Source organism: Emydura macquarii, unplaced genomic scaffold (genome assembly GCF_026122565.2).
Source record: "Emydura macquarii macquarii isolate MOO-44397 ecotype Brisbane River unplaced genomic scaffold, CSIRO-AGI_Emac_v2 contig_1483, whole genome shotgun sequence".
Lineage (NCBI taxonomy): Eukaryota > Metazoa > Chordata > Testudines > Chelidae > Emydura > Emydura macquarii.
The window spans coordinates 24,458,617-24,479,331 of NW_027131620.1; the positions used below are offsets into that span (position 1 = coordinate 24,458,617).

Consider the following 20,715-nt stretch of genomic DNA (forward strand, 5'->3'; position numbering starts at 1 on the left):
CGCCCCGGCGCCAGCCCCGTCTCCTGGCCCGCCCCGCGGCTGCCGCCTCGCGCCCGCTGCTCAGGGCCATGGCCCCCTGCCCCTGAGCCGGCGCGGATCTGCCGGCGGGCGAGGGGAGGGGAGAGCCCCTGGCGCTCGCGGGGCGGCCAGGGGAGCAGGGCCAGGGCGACCCCGCACTCTCCGCCGAGAGCGGGGATGTGAGCGCCCGCCGCCTCCTGGATCATGTCTCTGGATGGCCCGGGGGTGGCCCCGGACGGTAGTACCTGCGTGGCCGACTTGGAGACGCTGCTGGGGGGCGCCGGGGCCTTCCACGTGATGGAGCAGCAGATCGTGATCATCTCCACGCCTGACGCGCTCCCCACGCCTGAAGCGGAGAGCGAGGCCGAGCTGCTGCTCTTCGCCACCCCGCAAGCCCCCCGGCCGGGCACGGCGGCGCAGCGACCGGCCCTGGGACGTCCACCGGTAACGCCACTTTAGCTCTCTAGATTGCAGCCGCCCGGCAGCGAGGTGGCGCCTCGGTAACATCGCTACTCCCAAGGGATCTCCAAGCGCGGGGACTTGGCCGGCTGAAAATCAGGCCCGGGCCAGCCGGAGAGCAGGCGTGTTCCTTTTCCTGCGTGTGTGTTATCCCGACCTCTTCCCTTTCTCTTGGTCACTGCTGAAAGTGTGTGTGTGTGTGTGTGTGTGTGTGTGTGTGTGTGTGAGAGAGAGAGAGAGAGTGTGAAACGTGGCAGCTTTTTAAGCGTGCAGGGCAATGCTGTCTGTTCCTGTGATGATGCTATAAAGACCCCTATGAATAAAGCTAAGAAAGGCAATTGAGAGAAACTTTGCTTCAGTGCAGGGTGACCCGATTCCCCCGGATACTGGACTTACTGGCTCTGCCCTTATGAAAATGAAGGGTTTTCTAATGAGCTAGGCCTCGGTTTTGTAGGTCATTAAAAGAGAAGGCACTTTTGCATTCAGCTGTCATAGCTCCAGCAGTGTCTGGCATGAGGTTAATCCAGGTAGCTGCCCCTGGTTTAGCAGCTGCTCTTGGTCTTCCGGCTTCATGTGATAAAGCTTCCGAATGAGGGAGGAACCGGCAGCACTGTGAGTGAGGCCTGAGGGGAGGTTGGCTGCTTTGTTTTCAGAACTGCAGTTTTCTGAGTCTTCCTGATTCAGCATTTCTGCTGTTAATCATTGATGGTGTGAGGTAGTGAGGTGGAACAGGTTCAAACAGGACATGTAAATTCTGGCTCTGAAATATTAGCTGCTCACTAACATATAGAGGTTTTTAAGGCCCGGCTTGACAAAGCCTTGGCTGGGGTGGTTTAGTTGGGGTTGGTCCTGCTTTGAACAGGCAGTTGGACTGGATGGCCTGAGGTCCCTCCCAACCCTAATCTTCTCTGATCTAGGAGTGCCTGGTATACCCTGGTACAATGGAGAGGACTGGTGATTTCTTGGCATGTTTTCCTAAGCAATTATTAATTGGGGTGGGCACTCTGAGAATGACATACACCTGTCCTCAATATGTCTCAAAGCTCCACTTCAGAACTAAATCCATGAAGTGGATCCTTTCTCTACAGACTTCTTGGATTGTTCCCAGATCTCCGTGTGTTGTGATTACCCTTTAACATCCATGGCTGTAGTCTGCAGTGTTCTAAATGCAGAGGCTTAACTTCCTGCTTCAGGGTATTAAAGCCAGAGTCCTGCCAAATTCTGTTTGTCCAGGGTGGGTGGGTGTGGAGACACACACTGTCAGGCATGTAACTCTAAATAATTGTTAGAGCAAGCTGTCGGGAGCAGGGATTCTCTTCTACAGCATCAGCACAAGGGGGCCTTGATTGTGATTGGAGCTTCTGAATGCTGCTGTAATCTAACAAATAAAGACTCTGCTGTGAGCTATGCCGGGCTGACCCTTGCACCCCTCAGACACCCATTGTCTTCAATGGGGCTCCAAGCAGGAGTCTGCCCTTGAAGCTCTTGGTACAAAATGAGGTCTAACAGGGCAAGGGTGAACCAGCAGAGTCTTCCCAGTCTTTTTTTGGTTGCCTGAGTTGTTTTCATAAGGCCGATCTAGACACTTAAATGACTTATACTTGCATCTGCGTTGAGACCAAGGCTGAAGGGACGAGGGCATGCAGTTCTCCTCCAGATGACTGTTTGATGATGGGATCTTTCTTGCGCACTGTTATGTGCACTTACGGGGATTTTAAGGGATTTATCTGGCATTGGCCATGGTAAGCGAGTGGATCCCGGCCTAGATGGACCATTACCTGTCCCGGCGTAAAATCCCCAGGCTTTCATTTCAGTAGAAATGAGGCTGGGGATGGAGGAGAAGGCCACAGAATGTTCTGCTAGTTAAACATGCCCTCTTGCAGAGGCTCATCGCTGTAGTTTTGAGGGGCCTACAGCTGATCCTTTTCTTTAACTGTTGGCACTGCTGTTTTGGGTCAGGAAACCAGAATGAGTTTTCTGAGTTTGGTGTCTCGTGGGGAAAGAGGCGGTGGGGATGGAGAAGGGAGTGAATGGTCCTCGGTGCTGGAGGCGCTGCTGGTTTGGGCGACAGGACTGCAGCTTCCTGGAGGGCCCTTGTTTGTGAAATCCCAACACCTGGGCCGCTTTTCTCCCCACTGTTCACAAAGTGCTCGGGAGTTTCCTCTGAAACAGTCCAGCTCTGGTTCTTTAATAAGCAATCAGCAGCCCCGTGCCTCACGGCTGTTCTGCACTAGCAGCTCTGGCAGGGCTGCAGCCTGGCGCCGGGGGGGCACCGAAGTTCTGAACACCCTAGTCTGTGTGAGTGATGGGGGCAGAATTCTTGTTTTGCGTGCCCAGAGGGTGCTTCTCAGCAGTGCCTGAGATTTAGGTATCTTAACCTGACTGTCAGCTGTCTAGGGTAGCGTGAGCCACCGCTCGCTCACTCTTCCGTCACTCAAGTTCAGTTGCTTCCTGCCACGTACGCATCACTGGGCCTTTGTGCAGGAGGGAGTTGTCTCAACCATCTGTTTCTGTATTGTCAGGCTGTTCCCCTGCAGTAATAAAAGAGGCCCCAATTACCGAGTCTCCTCCTCCTCCCCAAATGTCTCCTTCATGAACCAGACCATCTTGTGCTAGATGAGGCTAGAGGCAGGTGCAGTTACAATATGTAAAGTCTTAAAGGTCTCTTGAGCCTTCAACTTTTCCTGCCTACACATGCTTCCCAGGCGGGTAGCTGGAGTGTTGGCCCTAGATGGAGCTTTGCCTGTTGGCACCGCTGGATGATCAAGTCAGATGGTCCGCTTGGGGCTATCCTGGAAAGCTTTGATTCCCCAGTTGGGTTGTAGTTGGGATCTCTTTTTGCGCAGCACATGAGCTGGGAACCCGTTAAAGACCCACCTGCTCTTCCTCCTGCTAACAAGTCCCATCCCATTAGTAACTGAATAAGACACCCAGTGAAAGACGTGCAGACTGGGGCCTGGTTTACACGGCTGGTGGCGTCAACGGGAGATACGCGAGTTTCAGTACATTGCTTGTGTGTCTCCTGTCAACTTACTAACTTTCCCTTACTGCGGCGTCACCACTGCATCGCATCAATAGGAAACGCCCTCCGGCCGACGCAGCGTTACTCTTTCTGGGGTGGGTGGATTTACTGCATTGGCCAGAGACCACTTCCAGGATCGATTGTGCAAGTCTCCACTGCCCACTCGATCGATCCCGCTGCATCGGTCCGTGGAGCCTGACGCAGCAGCACCTGCGGTGTAGACGTACACTGGGTCTCTATGGGTAATACTGTCCGAACCTTTGTGGTGTGCATGGAAGCAAAGGGATTGTGCTATGGGAGAACAGCAGAAAAGATTGCCGGCTGCTAGGTGGGTGACTCAGACTGGGCGTTTGCAGCATGATGAGTTATCAGACACCCAGCACTTGTCCCAGCTCACTCTCACAGCTGCTGCTTGTGTGAAGCAAGTGGGCGAATGTCTCCCAGCCCTATTTTGGTTTCCCCTTCTCTGAAGCATCTCTTCTTCGCAAGGACTCCTTGGTTTTGCAGTGTTCCCAAAAGGCTGGTGTCGAGATGCTGCTGACAGATTTCTGAGACTCTGGAGGAATAGTGCAACCTTCAGATGTGCTTAGAAGCCAGTGCAGTGTCTTCTCTAATTGGGTCTGTCTCAACTCTAGGGCATGGGAAATGATTTTGATCTCTAGCTTGGTATTGCCACAGCACTGAAAATGTAAAACCAGGCTCCTCACCCCAAGCTCCCCCCCATCTGTTCCCCACTGAACTCTCATCGCTGTTGAGCTGTGATAGAGCCTTGCCCCTTGCTGCATCGCTGGCCATGGGCCTTCACAATACCTGCTACTTCCACTGAGTGGCAACCTGAGACAGAACTGAAGGCCGGATGTCCGAGGAAGAGTGTTGATAATGCCAGTCGCCAGAGTCCCTAAGAGGAAGGGGGAAGAGAGTCGCGATGGCAGGGTGGGTGCTTGTTGCATGCCCAGTTCACGAGTGGCACTTGGACGCTATGGTGATGGGTGCCGTGGAAATCCCTGAGATAGGGTGTGTAACCAGCGTGCAATTCGAAAGGCTGGTATCAATAGTCATATGGAGGCAGAAAAGCATCCTCTCCGCCCTCTGGGGGGCCTTTGCGTCTCAGCACCAGGGAGACAGGCTGCTGAGGGAGGTGGCCCCACAGTGTGCCCTCAGCACCTTTGCTTTTTGAGCATGGAGTGAATTGTGGAAACTTTACAGCAAGGACGCCTGCGACATAGAGTTAACAAACTGTGCTGGAGCCCTGACAAAGCGGGGGGCCCGGGAGAGAGAAGGGGAGCTGGGAGGAAGACGGTGGCAGTAGCGGAGGCCTGAGGGAGCAGAGGATGACTCCCCACAGAGGCCATCCCCTTCCTGCCTCCCCCTACCGGCTTGGCTTTGGCTCCTCGTGGGAGGCTCAGTTGTTCAGGCAACCCGCTACCCAACTCCCACCATCACGTGGCTTCAGCTCTGCCTGGGACTGTCTGCAGCCCTGGCCACGTGCTGCCCCGGCCCAGTGCAGCATCCCTGGCTCCCCTCCATGCTGACCTGGCACGTGCAGCTTGGAGGACGCTCTGCGGCCAGGGAGGGAAAGGAGCTGCCTGGCCCGGGACTGGTAGATGTCTGGGAGATGCTGTTAACCAACCACTGCACGGGGGGCAGCGACCTCCCAGGTAGATGGGAGTCTCTTACTGCCATGCTGATGCAAGTAGTCTCCCTGCCGCAGGCATTGCTCTTGCCCTGCTCTTTGGCTGGTGTGTAGGCTTTCCCTTCGGTTGGCCTGCAGTTCAAGGCTTTATCTAAAAGCCTTTGCTCCCACTCCAGGGAGAGCTGGCCACTCTCACTGCTCCGGGGGTGGTGGTTTGGCTCCATGATGCAAAGTCTAGTGATGCTCTGTTAACGTTCGATGTTCAGTGTCGGCCGAGCCATGCTGCTCTCTGCTGAACCCACCAGCCCAGCTGCTGAGCGTGATGGTGGCTTCTGCCATAGACACTTGCCCACTGGGAACTAGCCTGAGACCAAACTCATATTGCCAAGGCCAGCCAACAGCTGACAGATAGCCAGAGCTTTCAGTTGGAAGGAAAGTGGCTGTCCCTGCTGGATCTCAGCTCTAGGAGTAATCTGGAGGGGGAGGTGCTCTGTGGCATCGTGTTTCTTCACAAGCCTTCCTTCTCTTGCAGGTGAAGAGGAAGTTGGATCTGGAGACTGATCACCAGTACATAGCAGAGAGCATCCAGACATCCCGAGGCAAAGTGAAAAACCCTGGCAAAGGTACAGGTATCGCTTCCTGCTGCCTCTCCTGATTCAGAGCCCTTACCCAGCCGCTGCATCCCCCACCCAGAAGGGCTAATGGGACCGAATCCCCAGCTTCACGTCTGAGCTGAGCTGTGGTGGTTGGGACCATGGGGCATGGAGTCTGTTGCCCTCAGGAGGAGATCAGGGTCTGTGGTGCTGCAACACTTTCCCCTTTTCCCACTACAGCCTCTGGCCTGTTCCATTGCTTGGAGCAGAGCTGGCTCTAGGACTTCCCGAGCCAGCCCAGCTCTAGTAAAGGGCAGTGGGTGTAAATTCAAGCCTCTTGAGTGTTAAGTCCTGCTCTGCTTGCCCTGCTCTGTGGGTTAACCATGAAACATGCGTGCCCTCAGCAGCTGAGTCTCCCGCACCGCCCATTCTGGCTTGAGCTTTCCAGTTGCCTGTCCAGGAATCAAGCTGCAAGTTCTTAGTCGTGTTTCACGTATCTCTGGAATTGGGCTTGGGTTCTGGGGTTCTTTCTGGTGCTGGTGATGCTGCTTCATGCTTTCTGGTCTGCCATGGTAGGCTAGAGCTCTTGGGAGCCCGTTGGAGCATTTGTTTCATGCCATGATATTAACTCCCGGCAGCAGAATTAACCCGCTATGTGCAGAGCCTGTGATCACAAGCCTCGCCTGGGCAGACAAACTGCCCAGATCTGTGCCAAGCTGCCCTGCAGAGGGGCTGGACTTCAGTAGTGGATGTGCAGCACGTGAAGGCCAGAGAGGCAATGCTCCGTCTCAGGTGGCTGTAAAGGGAATGTTGCTGATGGCACAGGGCTGGACTTGGGTTGCTAAAGCAGTAACTGATTTGGCTCTGGGTGTTGTCGCAGGGATTGAAAACTGGCTGAAGGACTGTAAGCAAAAGATTGCGATGGCAAGGAGATAGATCCCACTGTGCGCCAATGTCCAGATATCAAATGGAAATGAGTCTCGCTAATACCCATTTAGATTTGGGAGTAAAGAGGTTAAACCAGTACATAATGGCAAAGAAAATATAACTCTGTGTAACTGGGTCACACTGAATCCTGATGTTAGAGTAAATCTGGAGCTGGGCTCAGAGCCCCTTCCCAGAAGGCGCCAGGCGGGTGTGCAGAAGGAGGACTCCTCATTGAGCTTTTGTATTGTCATGTGTCCATAAATCTGAAACAAGCAACTTTAATTGATGGCAGGTGTGAAATCTCCTGGGGAGAAGTCCCGCTATGAAACCTCTCTGAACCTGACCACCAAGCGGTTCCTGGAGCTGCTAAGCCAGTCACCGGATGGGGTGGTGGATCTCAACTGGGCAGCGGAGGTGCTGAAAGTGCAGAAGAGGCGGATCTACGACATCACCAACGTCCTGGAGGGCATCCAGCTGATCACCAAGAAATCCAAGAACAACATCCAGTGGCTGTACGTACCACTGCCAAGCTCTTCTTTGTGCCTGGCCACCGTCCAGCACAGCTAGCATGATTGCAGCTGGTCGGGGCTCTTGAAGTACATCTACATGGCAAGCGGAAACCTGCAGCAGTGAGTCTCCGAGCCCAGCTCTATGCACTATGGCCTCGGGCGAGAGCTTGGACTCTGTAGCCTAGGGAACAAGGTGCGTGTCAGAGCCATGCTCTAGCCCGAACCTCTGCACAGCTGTTCTTAGCGCTGTAGCTCGAGCCTGTAGACGTGGGTTCTGAGGCTCGCTGCCACAGGTTCCTGCTCTCCATGTAGATGTACCTTTAGGCTCCCCTTCACACTTAGTATTCCCAACCTGTCGAGATAAATGCGGCCTGCACCAGTCAGATGCACAGGTCGCTGTGTGATCTCAACTGGTGCAGTTCTCCAAAGCTGGGAGGCTCCTTAACAGAGCCTGGGTCAGAGGCTATAGGGCACGAGGTTATGGCTGCATTTTCTGGACGTACATTTAAATGCTCCAAATGTACTGTTCTTACCATGTGAAAGTGCTTCCATTGGGCACAGAAGTGACTGTTTTCTTCCCCTTTCATTTTCCTCCACCGAGTTCTCTGGGAATTCCTCTCTGGGAGTTTGGACTTTTGAAGGGGCCAGTTGTACATAACTCCACAATTTGCTGATCCATGAACAACCCTTTGCTGTCCTCAGATGCCTGCTGTCTGAAGCCTCAAGGAGCTTCACAACAAGCCTTGCAACCTCCTTGGGAGCGGAGCTGGTATTATCCCCATTTACAGATGGGGAAACTGGCACAACAGGGCAGTGATTTGTCCAGAGTCTCACAGGGAGTCTGCGACCAAGCCTGGAATTAAACCCAGATCTGAGTTTCAGCCCAGTGCCTTAACCTAAAAAATGTTTCCTACAGAAAACGCTCTTTAAAAGAGTCCTAATTTGCCTTGCCCTGAGCTCAGACATTTGAGTGTGGGGGCGGAATGGTTAAAGCCTTTGGATACAACCCTGAAGGTTGTGGGTTTGAGGCTGGCTCAACCTGTTGCTGAAAGTTCATCGGGCTAGAGCACTGGACTGAAGGCAACCTGTGAGGACTCTGGCTGCATTCATCCATTGGCTCTGATGCTGATACGCTTTAACCCCGTCAGCCTGAGGAGCTGTTGGTTCAGAGTGACTTTGACTAAAATCAGAATCCACTTAAGCCCCCCCATCACTCCCAAATCAGAGCCGTACATTAAGGGGAAACACGTTGGTCTGTGTTTTAAAGCAGTGGCTCAAATCTGTTGCCTACAATCATGGGTACAGGGGCTGGGTCCAGAGCCCTGGAGAATGGCTCTATTGAACTGGTGGTCAGACGTCTGCCCGTGGCTGGAGCTCTGTAGTCAGTTCCAGGCTCCAACAGGCCTGCATCACGCGTGGCTGTTGCATTTGCACCGGCAGCATCTGAGTTTCAAGGCTAGCTCCAGACTGTTCCCTCTCAGGCTGGCAGCGTCGCCTCCATGGTGAGGCTGGCAGGGCAGGAGAGGAGGCTGTGCCTGCCCCCAGGGTGAATGAGTATTGAGGCTAGCCTCTAGCGCGCAGCCGTGGGGCTGGAGAGGGAAGGAGAGACTCACTCAAGATGCTGTGGTGCAAAGTCGCTGCCCTTTGGGGAAGGCAGGTGCTTGGAATGGTGGCAGTGGGGACCCTGTGTTTGGGGGTGAGGAGGACACAGTGATAAGGGAGGGGATGTGGGCCTGTGCTTCAGGGCAGGCCTGCGCTTTCCTTTGTGTTGAGAGGCACTTAGCGCCCTGGGTGTGACTGAAAACAGATAGTGGCCATGGCCCTCTGGGTCTGGCTAGCTGGAGCCTCTTCCCCAGGCCTCTGTCTTGGGCCTGTCAGACTGGTCCCAGATGGCCACTGTACAGATGGGATTCCCTGCCTCACCCTTCTCTGTTTCGTGGCTGTGTTTCCTGGTTTGCCAGCTGACAAAGGGGTCTTGCCAGAGAGCACAGCCTCACGTGTGTGTGTAGGTGTGGCACGGGGATGCAGAATGGGTGCAGTAAGGAGGCAGGTGGCTACGGCGGGGGCCTGCCCACCTTACTGGGTGCACACCCATGCCCAGGACCGCTCTGCAGAATGCCCTGGTACGTAGCAAGAGTAAAGGCAGCCTGAACCTGCACACGACTGACCTGTGTGCTCTGTTTCCTAGGGGCAGCCAGTCTGCTGTGGGGAGCACCAGTAAATGCCAGGTGCTGGAGAAGGAGATCCATGACCTTCAGGTGGCTGAGCGGCAGCTGGATGACCTCATTCAGATGTGCACCATCCAGCTCAAGCTCCTCACGGAGGATCCTGAGAATCAGCAATATCCTTGTCTGAGTGGGGCTGAGGGAGCCACTTTGATACACAGTGAGATCTGCGAGCTGCAGGGCCTGTTCTAATAGCTGCACGGGTCCCACGCTGCAAGGTAGTCTCCAGGGGCTCAATTTGCCAGGCTAAGGGAGGCCTCTTCCAGGGGTGGGTGGTGGTGTCTTGTCTGGGCTACCTCCCTGCTGAGCTGCTGGAAAACCCTGTGCCTGGCAGACAGTTCTGATAGCTGGCATGAGGTGGGGCTAGAGGGCCCGCTCATCATCACCTTCAGGACCAGCAGTGGGGTGCAGGAATTGCGTTCCTTGCTCTGTGTGGCTGGGAGCATGCGCTGTGGTGTGAGTGAAGCCCAGCGATCGTTGCTTTGGCTGTTGTACGGTCTCCACTGACCATCTCGTTCAAACCGTGCAGAGCTGTCTGTTGTCCCAGTTCAAGTGACACCCGCTGACTCCCAGACGGGGGGAAATGGGTAACTTGATCTAGCCTTAAAGGGGGAAAGCTAAAAAGTCTTAGTCTCTCTACCTGACACTGATGACCCCAAGTGGAGAAGGGCTTCAGAGCTTGGACTCCTCCTGGTTTATCCTGCTGATTCACTCTTTGCATTTAGCTCAGTGTGGGCAAATCCTTTCCATTCTGCCTCCTGGTTCAGCAGTGTCTGGGCTATGAACGCTGGGAGGAGGGGAGGCAGGTTGTGGGGCTCAAGCCAGAATTGCTGGTATTTAGATCTCTTGTGTCATGGAAACATCTCTGTTCACCTCAAGGTTTTGTAAAGCTTGGAGGAATTTGAAGCATCTGGGGCTAGATACTTCCCCTGTGCTGGCCAGTCTGCAGTGAGGGTTCCTGTAGGCTTCTGGGGCTCCACGGGTGTGTTTGCATGCTCCCCTGCAAGCCACATGCCATTTCCACTCTTCTCTTTCATGGCTCACGGTTGTTGCGTGCCACGGTTCACATTGCGATCTGTGGGCTGCTGTTTCTATGCAGAGGAGTCATTCTTGTTAGTGGAGGATGGGAGATGGGGTAAAGCCATTGCTCTAGGTCCTTGGCAAGCAGCCGCTATTCAGAGTCACATGGAAGATCATTTCAGTTTCACCCTTGTAGGCAACCTGATCTGTCTGGTGTTCTACTAATTCCCCATCCCCTGTCTGCTACCTGATTTCTCATCTACTGTGCAACCCAAGTGCTGCAGTTGTCAGAAGTTCATGACTGCAGCTGGTATTGCAATGCACGAATGCTGCATCTAGGCCTCTGCAAATGCCAGTGTGCTTAAATCACGAATCCCTTGCCTGAACCCCCGGCACAGACTTAAGGCAACAGGATATGAGTGGCTTCTGGACCGGGTACCTCAGGCGTCTGTCTGAATGATTTGTGCTGTGTGACCGGGACAAATTCTGGCTTCTGCAGAAGGAGTTTATAGGCTTTGGACAGGGACACGTAGGTGAGGACAGGTAGCCTTAAAGCTCAGTTCCTGTGTGTGTGGAGATGCCATAGTTACGCAATGGATACCTGGGACCAGTGATGACCACCCAGGTATCAGGTGGGGCGTGGGACAGACATGAGCATCTCTATAACACCGGGGAGCCTAGGATGTTCCTGCATCGGGTGCAGTCGAACATGCCAAGCTTTGAGCCTCGGAGGTGCCCCTCTGTCCCAGTCACTGCACAGCCGGGAGTAGGTCACTGCCTGGTCTGTGGGAGTTCAGTGCTTTGACAGCTGCTTGTGGCTAGGCTCTGGCAATTCCCTGGCTCCTGAGTCCTGCTAGCAACTGTGCCTGTCTCATAAAGCTGTCTCTGGAAGGGACCAGCCACCAACCAGCCTTCCCATGAATGCTCCTTGACCGAGCGTACCTCCGCTTACGTGACCTGCCAAGATCTCCGCAGCATTGCGGACCCCTCCGAGCAAATGGTGATGGTGATAAAAGCCCCTCCAGAGACCCAGCTGCAAGTTTCAGACCCAGCAGAGGTAAGCCCTTCCCCTCTCTCCCCCCCACTCCTTCCCATCGCAGCTCTTCCCGATGCGGTGCTGGGGACCTTCTGTCTGCAGCCAGCTTCCCCACCCTGTTTGTAGGCAGCTGAATCAGCCGGGGGCAATAAACCTTCCTGCCCTGTGAACTGCTCACCCGACTCTCTCCCCTGAACCGTGGCAGTCTGGGTCGCTTCACGTTGCCTGTGCTCCCTTTGCAGTAGGGGCCCGAATACCCCATGTGGGGCTGTTCTCCTGAACTTGTCGGGCCAAATGACCCACGGTGCTTGCTCTGTGGCTCACTCTCCCTTTGGGGGCCGGTGGAAATTGGGAGGGCTGTGCTGTCTGGATCTCGGGTGAGCTGGTGCAGCTGTAGGACTCCCAGTTCCTGTAAGCGCTGTCTGCCTTTGGCAAGCCCATGAAGTCCGTGTTTCCTTGCTGCAAGCTGTTCTTGCTCTTCTCTGCCAGGCTTTCCAGGTTTCCTTGAAAAGCACCCAGGGCCCCATTGACGTGTTCCTGTGCCCAGAAGACAGCTCTGGGGTCTGCAGCCCGGTCAAGAGTCCTCTCAAAGCGACTGCTGAGGAATCGTCCCCCAGCTCTTCTCAGGCAACCGCGTCCCCACTTCTGCACCCTTCCCAGGATGTGAACTTGCCATTGCTGCGCGGTGAGCAAGGTGTGTCTGGGCGCGGGGCATCCTCCCCACTGTTCAGAGCCTGCTCCTTGGCCAGAGGAGTGTGCTGGGACCGTGGAGGGCTCGAAGGCCAAGGGACCCAGTGGCGGGTGGGAGCTGATGGAGCTGCAGGGTTGGACCAATCCAGTGATTCCCAACCTGTGGCCCGTGGGGCCTTTCAAAGTGGCCTGCTGCTCCACTCCCACTGCCTGCATAGGGAGCCGCCGCCTAAGGACCCAGGCGGAGCACGTTGTCATACAGCTACAAGAGTGGTGTAGGCTTTTGGCTGCAGGCAAGGGGATGGAGAATCAGTGCTCCCCTCCCCCTGGCTGTAGCAGGGAGCACAGCGAAGCACTGCACCTGGGTCCATAGGTGCTGGGGTCCCTGCTAGAGCCAGAGGGAGGAGAGCACTGATCCTCCATCCCCCTGGCTGCAGAAGGGAGCCACTGCCTACGGTCCCAGATGTAGCACATGGGGCTACAGGACGGGTGCAGTTTCCCTGCTGCAGCCGGGCGGATGGGAGATCAGTGAGGAGGGAGGCAGCCTCCATGCTGAACTCCTTTCTTCTGACTGAAGTGTGTGTGGCAGAGACCGGTGACCCTTCAGGGTTGTAAAAATGGTATCTGTGGCCCGTGAGCCGTAAAGGTTGCGAACCCCTGGACTGAGCTAATCGTGCTCCTGCCAGCCAGGCAAAATGCTGCTGAGCTTCGCTTCACAGGGTCTCGCAGACCAGAAACTCCGTGTAGTAAATATACAGAGACTGGATGAGGCCAGAGGGAAATCCTGCCTCCATTGCGCTGTGGGGTGGCAGCTGCCGATGGAAGTTGTGTATTGTATCAGTGGTGATGTTGCAGGCACGGGAGGGTCTGAGTGACTGGTGTCTGGTGTCCATGACTAGTAGGCCATGCCTGGCGGGTCAGAGCACAGCGGCCGGATTTGCTGCGGCTCTGGGAGAGGACCTGGCCTGGGTCCCAGCCCTTGCCCGCCCACTTGGATGACTCAAATGGCCAAACAGGTTTAGTCAGAGCCATAAATCACAGCTCCTCCGCTGAGACTTGGGAGGAGACCGGTTCCTAAGTCAGCTCTGAAAACGCCCCTTGGTGCTGGAAGCTCCCACCTGGGAGTGGAACGGAAGCGATGCCTGAGCTGTAGCACGGCTTGCACGAGGCTGTTGGGATCCCAGCTGCTGTTTCCCAAGGCCTGTGTGTATAATGGTGGAGCTGGTCCCCAGCTCGGCTCTACCTGAGCCACCCCTGGTGCATGTGTTTTGGCCAGGTTAGGTCACTCCTGGGTGGAGCCTGCCTGCCTTGCCCTCGAAATCACAAGCTACGCTTATCCCAGGTACAGACTGGTGTGGGGCCAGGCCCCAGACCTGTGCTCATGGCTGAGGGGTGTCTGGCTGGGTCCCTGCCTCCCCATCCTCTGTCCTTCACTGCAGCCTGGCTCAGAGCCAAACTAGCGAAGACGCACTGATGGTATTTTGGGAGTGGGGAGATGGCAACGCTCTGGGCCAGTTTTCTGACTGTTGTAGCCTGGCCCAGATTCCCTCTCCCCATCCCAACTTAGCCAGGGGCTGCTGTTGTCTCCCTCATTCTGCTTCCACCTGGACAGCCGGCTGCTTGGGAGCCTGGCACGCGGCCCTGCAGTGATGCTGAGCTGCATGTGTGCTGGAGCTTCCCTTTGCTAGGGGCAGAGGGGAGCCGTCCTCTCATATGCTGAGAGAATATGCTGGGTGAAGAGGTGCGATGTGGAAGATCCCCAGCCGCCTGTATCTCACCCGTGGCACATGTGTCTTGCTGGTGACAGCGAACGCTAGATGAGACCGCCATCTGCCTTGTGACAATACCAGGAAAGGCCAGTGTGAACGTGGGCTGGGGAGCAGGGACTGGTGGATAGTCCCTCCTGTCTGAGCTGATCAGTGCTAGGCACCACGTTAGCAGAAGGTTATTGCTCCGTGGCAGACTGGAGGGCCATTCACCGGTGCTGAAAGGCAAATCTAGCACCTATGAAAAGCAATACTACTTCCCACAATGCCAAACTGGCCGGCAGGACTTGCTGCCACAAGATGGTAACGAGGTCAGGAGTTTAGCAAGGTTTAGCAGGACTTAGAAAGGGATTAGACCCCTTAATGGATAATGAGGACGTGCACTGCTGTGTTAGCTCAGATCATGTATAAAAACCGAAGGCATCCAAATCCCAGACAATGAGGCCTAGCGGGTTGAGGACTGGACTGGGACTCAGAGACCTGGGTTTTGTCCTGGGTCTACCACCAACCTGCTGGGTGACCTTGGGCAAGTCATGGCCCCGCACTGTGCCTCAGCTTCCCCATGTATAAAATGGGGATGATGATACTGTGCTCCTCTGAGATCTGCTGATCAGAGTTGGGGGTTTTAAGACCATAAGACCAAACTTCCCTTTGGGCAAATCCATCCATAATTGGCAATTGTACCTTTACCTGGGAGCAGTTTGGTGCAGGCCACTGTCAGAGCTGGGATACTGGGCTGGCTGGTCCTGGCCCAATCCAGAACAGCATCTCCTAGGTCAGGGCTGTCCTTCCTGTGTAAAGCAGCAGGTTAACATGTACCGTGTCCTAGGGACTGTCTGGGGTTCAAGCTCCTAACACATCACCAGGATAGGTCTGAAACAGGCTCCCCATCACGTGTCCCTGGTCTCCTTAGGGAGCACGACCACAGGGCTAGGGGCATAGGTCACAGCACTGATCATCCCAGTGGCTTCAGGGGGGCAAACCGTTCGGATCATCAGGTCTGAAGGAACATCTCTAGCTGTCCCTGCAAACATGAGCAGCGCGGTAACAGGCTCCCGGGGCGGGGCGGGGCCCTGCAGCATCTGCCTGCTCTGCTGTGCCTGTGGCCGTGGCCTAACGTGGAGGCAGCTATTCTGGGTCACTGCCGCTGGGTGGCATACAGAAGGGAAGGCTGCTGATTGCCCAGCCAGCCACCAAAAAGGACATTTTCGGTCAGGATTGTTCTCAGAGCAGCCATGGGTCCCTCGACTCCTTCCCAGCCAAAGGTGTGGAAACCAACTCCACTGGCTGGGCGAATGCCAGGGCTGCGGTCTGGTCTGGACGCTGCCCCAGGCCACTGGCAGCGCCTCCGTCTTACCTGGATGGACCCTTGCCCAGGCTCAGCTTGTTCTTAGGAGAGCCAAGAAACTGCTCCATCCACAGCCCTGACTGCCTTGCTGCCTCCTCCCTCAGGGGCTTTGCGCACCTATGGAGCAGGGGAGAATCCACTCGATGCCCCACATGAGAGTATCGGAGAGGCAGGAAAGCAGCTGCCCAGCTCTGAGGCAGCACCTCTGCTTAAGCTGTTCCACCTACCACTCTGGGTAATGGCAAACCAGCGTGTGGCACAGCTTTCTCCATAACCTTCCCCCAGCAGAGGAAGTCTGGCAGCTAGCCCGCGAAACCTGGCACGGCCGTTCTGAAGAGCAGTCACCTGCCCTGCTGTTGTGCTGCTAGAATTCAAGCTAGGAACGCACCTTAGCTGTGGAGTAATGACTCAGGGCTGAGCTCCCAAAGGTCAGGGCTGTCCCAGGTCTGGCCCCTCGCCTTGCTGCGAATTAACAGGGCTCTGCTGAAGTATTGACAGGTGCTAATGTGAGACACTTTGTATTAAAACGTTTTAAACCAAAGCTGTGTTCTTGGCAGAGCCCACAAGCACTCCCTGGGGGCTGGGTGATTTTTTTCCCCGGTAGCAATCTGCGGTCCTGTGCGCAGGAAGCCAACAGCAGCTCGCAGGGCTCTGGTGTCTCGGCTGGGTGGGTGGGCTGGCTGCTGCTCGCTCATGAACGAGGGCCAGCCTGTCTTTCAAGGACCTGCTTGTAGGTAGTGAGCTCTTGGGGTCAGAGCTGTCTGTGTGGCCTGGACACTAGCCCTGAGCACTCCTGCTTTCACCCGTGATCAAACATGTCTGGGCAGGGGGCAGGAGGCTGGTGGGATGATGCAGTAACCCTGGGGTGCTGGTGGCCCAGTGAGATGATGCTGTAGCTCCCGTGGGCTGGGACGGTGCTGGGTGGGCTGGTAGTCTGGTGTGTTACTCCAATGTGCTGCCCTTCAGCTCTGCACGCCCTGTTCCAGTGACCCATTGCCTGTCTCTGCAGAGCCCCTCCTGCCTGGGGAGAACGCGCTACCGCTGAAGTGTGCGGCTGATGATGTGAGTCTCTCGCCGCTGGCCTCCGTGGACGCACTGCTGGAGCAGAACAAGGATGACTTCTCCAGCTTCTTCCCGGATGAGTTCATCAACCTGTCTCCACCCCAACCCCAGGATTACCACTTCGGCCTGGAGGAGGGCGAGGGCATCAGCGAGCTCTTTGACTGTGACTTTGGGGACTTCGCGCCCTTGGACTTCTGACCGCCTCCGGCTGCTCCTGGGTGCCACGTCCCGATGCAGTGCTGCGGCTGACCCCAGCTCCGGGGCTGGAGGCGGCTCGGGAGCAGATGCGCTGGAGACGGGCTGGACCAAACGGGGGTGGTGGGCGGTGAATGCGATGGTGAAGGGCGGGGGGGGTGGGCTTTGCCGGAAGGGGTGTGAGTGGGAAGACCCACAGCCTCTCCCCACCGTGCCCTGCGCTCTCCTGGGGACATGGGGCACCACTGCCTCCCACCTCACGCACGTGCCTTTCCTCCATGGGCCTGTTCCCCCTGCGGAGGTCTCTGCATCGCGGTCCATGCCCGGGTGGGGATAGCCTCTGCGGCCGTTGCCATAGTAACAAAGGCCGCTTAACTTATTCTCTCCTTGCCACCTTCCACTCTTGCCCAGGAGCTCCCGTGGTCGCAGGCAGGCCCCTCGCTCGAGCTGCAGCGCCTGGTATGGCCCTCCTGTTGCAGGAGCCGGGTCCGCCCCCCTCTCGCCTTAACAGTTGAAGGGTACCTGCCTGGCAACGGGGCTTTGCTCTGCTCTGTTGTGGGATGGGCAGCGGGAGACGCGCACCCCCTGGCTTAGATGCAACCTTGTGCCGATTCCCCGTGGCCTAGGTATTTTCCTGCAGGCCAGAGCAGTCCCCATGGTGGTGAGCTGGCTCTTGGCCTCTGGCGGGCAAGGCATGCCCTCGTTCAGGAATGTAAATAGTAGTGACAGAGCGTAAGGGGCCTGCTGAGGAATGCCAGGCTGGTGTGGGGTACAGGGGAGCCAATGTGTATATGTATGTCTGTCCCGTGGTAGTGCATGTGACCCGGCGAGCTACTAGATGGGGGTTCTGGCTTATGCTTCAACAAGGGGGGTTGTTTAGCAGCCAGCCGCCTGTGGCAGAGCCCCACTTTCTGGCTCCCAATGAAAGAGCAGAAACGTGCAGAGTTGCAGTTCCCAGACCGGCCTTGGGGGAACGCCTGGGTCTGACTGGGGACAGGCATGCTAAGGCCAGAGACGGCACAATGCTGGCTCTTGGTTCGCAAAGGTTCCTTGTTCGAGCTTTAAGGAGAGTCCTGTGTAGGTTGATTTTATTTATTTTATGAGTTTTTTTTGTCCCCCTGGGGACAGCTTTGATTTCCCAGGTGGAATGTGTGCAGCTGAGCTGAGTTCCTGTAGGAATTGGCGCTCTGCGAGGAGCGGAGATCATTTCAGGAGGTAAATAGCGTGATGCTTTCCAGGGCGGAGCTCTTAGCGCTGAGAGGGTTTTGTTTCGGAGTGGGAGTCAGCTGCTGTGGTCTAGTGGTCCTGATGCAAGGCTAGGATTCAGTTCCCAGCTGTGCCACAGATGTGCTGAGACACACAGGGCATGTCATCTAATCTCCCGGTGCCTCTGTCTCCCCCTGCCAAACAGAGCCTGGGATACTGCCCCGTCCCCATTGCAAAGCGCTGTGAGATTTCCAGATGGCAAGTGCAGTTTATTTATTATTTATATGGACTAGAAGCTCCATGTGAGGCTTCTGGAAGGGGTCTCTGTGTGTGTGCGTGTGTGCGTGTCCGTCCGAGTGGGCGACTGCCAGGAGTGGGAGCAGTGGGGGGAAGGAAGCCATTTTGTGCTCTGTTAAGTTAGCGTCCCAGCTATTAAATGCAGAGCAGAGCTCCTTTCGTACAAACCACTTGCAAAGCCTGCTGGTAGGTGAAGGGGTGCTGGAGCTTAGCTACTGGGCCAGAAAGAAGGGTGTCGTAGTGTCTGTGGGGTAGAATGTGTGACTGGTGGGAAGTGGCGCTGGTGGGCTGAACGGGCTATTTATTGTAGACTGGAGACGAGTAGCAGCCTTGTCTGACAGGCAGGAAGGAATCTCTTCCTGGAGATGCCAGGGGGACGTGCAGTGGAAGCAGCTTAGTTCTGGAAGGGAAGTGAGGGGGGAAGAAATGGAAAGGAAAAGCAAAGCAGGCTCCAGGGAAACCTTGAAGGGTTTTGTGCCATGCCGAGTGGTGGTGACCAAATCAGACCCTTCCGTGCCTAGCCGTCCATTGGGCATCGGTAGGATGGCAGCCAGCATGGCTGCTGTGTGCTCTGTGCCTCCCTTACCAGAGAAATCTGGGAGACAAGGGCCTGGCCTGGGAGGGGGTTTTCTCACTTATAAAGAAAGAGGGATCCTTTGGGCGGGGAGAGCTCAAATCTGCCTCAGTTTCCTCACGCTGCGCAGTGGCGACAGTGTGCCCATGCCGTGCGCTCGCTCACCCAGTCTTTCATAAGATGCACAGACCTGGCCCTTTCTGTTGCAGGGCCCCCTCCTGCCAGTTGGCGGGAGAGGCCAGTTTGGCATTTGATCATGTGCACTCCAGTCTCCTGCTAGTTTAATGGGAGTCTTGGGTGCATGGGGAATGCAGGCTGGAAGCGTCTTAACTGGACCTGGCTCTGCCAGGTAAAGCATGCCCCCTCTTCTCTCCTGTGCCTGAACTACACTGCTACCAGCTGCCTGAGTAGACCAGAGAAGGTAAGTACTCATGGCGCAAACTCCTGTAGGGTTGTGAGGTTGCAGCACCAAAGCTTATAAGCACCTGTGAGCTGAGGATGACCCCTCCAGCAACCCCCTCAGCTGCACGAGTCCTGGAGCCACCCCAATCTCAGGAAGATGGGTAATCCACTTCCCAGGACAGGGAGCTGCAGCTGACCCTGCCCGGAGGCTTAGTCAGCAGCACATTCGGCTGGCTGAAGTGACAGTTGTGCAGTTTTTGGTTTTCTCCTTGCTCCAAAAGTGGGATCCTGAGTCGGGAGCAGATTCTGAGAGGGGGGCAGGGCCGATGCAAAGGTGTTCTGCAGCAGCTCCGTTGCAGACCAAGTTGCACAGGCCGTGAACCAAAGCTTTCATGGGGGCGGCAGAAGGGTAACACTGACTTGTTGGCTATTGAGTGTAGGGATGGGTGATCCCTGGGGGGTCCAATAAGCATGCCCATATTTGGGTTCTCATGGGATTCCTGGGTGCTTTCTGCTGCTTGGAGGCCTGGCAGTGCTGTGAGAAGAGCCGTCCCCGGAATCCCAGCTGGGGATTTAGGCCAAAGCAAGGATGGAGGCTTAGGAAAATGGGTATGTTGTTGGCATGGACCAAACTCTGCATCTCCAAGCTGCTTCCATGTGGGTCTTGAGTAAATCTCATTCTGCCCGAACTGTCGCCCAGCACTAGTAGCCCGTCCCCTTCCTGGTTGTCCTGGGGGCTGGAGGACCAGCTGGGTCCCCATCCCAATGCAAACCTAATGCAATTTGCTTTGACATTCCTGACATGCACTGGAACAAAAACTGACCAAACCTTTTAGAGAGTGATTCTTTTTGGGGGTGAGGGGTGGATCCGTAGTTTTGTCACAGCCTAAATATCTGGAGACTTGTCTCTGTGCCCTCGCTTCCCTTTCCCAGCGAGTTAGCCAGGCAGGCTTAGCCAGGGAGTGGTTTGTCAGGTTAAATAAAATGGAAAGCACAGCAGAACAAATGCTTCCCCAGCTCCAAAGAGGGAGGAGGCACAGGCCTCCCTGCCAATGGGGATTACAGGACTGGAAGAGATCTCGGGGTTGGGACACTGGGGAAGGGGAGGTCTGGGGAGAGAGAAAAGACCCAAACATATGTTTTGAGGGTGGGGGAAGAAAAGACAGAAGAAAACAGATGCGTTTCCCCCTCCTGTCTCAAGTGCCTGGGCAGTCCTGCCTCTCCTGCTTGGGCAGCTGGTTTTCCTCTTGTGTCCCCAGACTGCGGTTCCTGGTCTTTGAACAACCAAATCCACAGGTGGAAACACACTTTTATCTACTGCCTTTTAGCGACCTCTATGTGCTGTTGTGCTTTGTGTTTTAATAAACATTTCTACTGAGTCTCGGAACTCCTGGCCAGTGTCTGTTCTTCTCTCAGGGTAGCACGGCAGGCCCCTGGCACATAAACCCTCCCGGGCCTTGGCCGGGCTGCCTCACCGAAGTGCTGTAGTATTTCTCTGACCGCTCTCCAGCTTCTCTTCTTGTGCCCAGCCCCTGAGGGGCTGAGTGAGGGCAGCAGCAGTCACAGGGTTTGGGGCTGGCCCTATGGCACTTGGCCTATCTCCTGCAAGAGCCTCAGACCCTCAACCTGTCTGTGGCGACCAGCCTGAGACCATCCATCCCATGCTGAAAAGCTATTGCACATAGAGGGAAACAGGCAGAGAAAAGCTCCCTTCAGTCCCATGGACTTCAGCA

The 20,715-nt window shown here is 55.8% G+C and overlaps 1 protein-coding gene across 1 annotated transcript; it reads left to right on the forward strand.

Annotated features, from left to right (window-relative positions):
* The first annotated feature begins 220 nt into the window (after positions 1-220).
* E2F1 (E2F transcription factor 1) lies at positions 221-20,369 on the forward strand. Its single transcript, XM_067554489.1, has 7 exons — positions 221-462; positions 5,665-5,755; positions 6,945-7,164; positions 9,350-9,502; positions 11,349-11,463; positions 11,932-12,127; positions 16,256-20,369. The coding sequence occupies exons 1-7, from the start codon at positions 223-225 to the stop codon at positions 16,504-16,506; spliced, it is 1,266 nt and encodes a 421-aa protein (XP_067410590.1). The 5' UTR covers positions 221-222; the 3' UTR covers positions 16,507-20,369.
* The last annotated feature ends 346 nt before the right edge of the window (positions 20,370-20,715 follow it).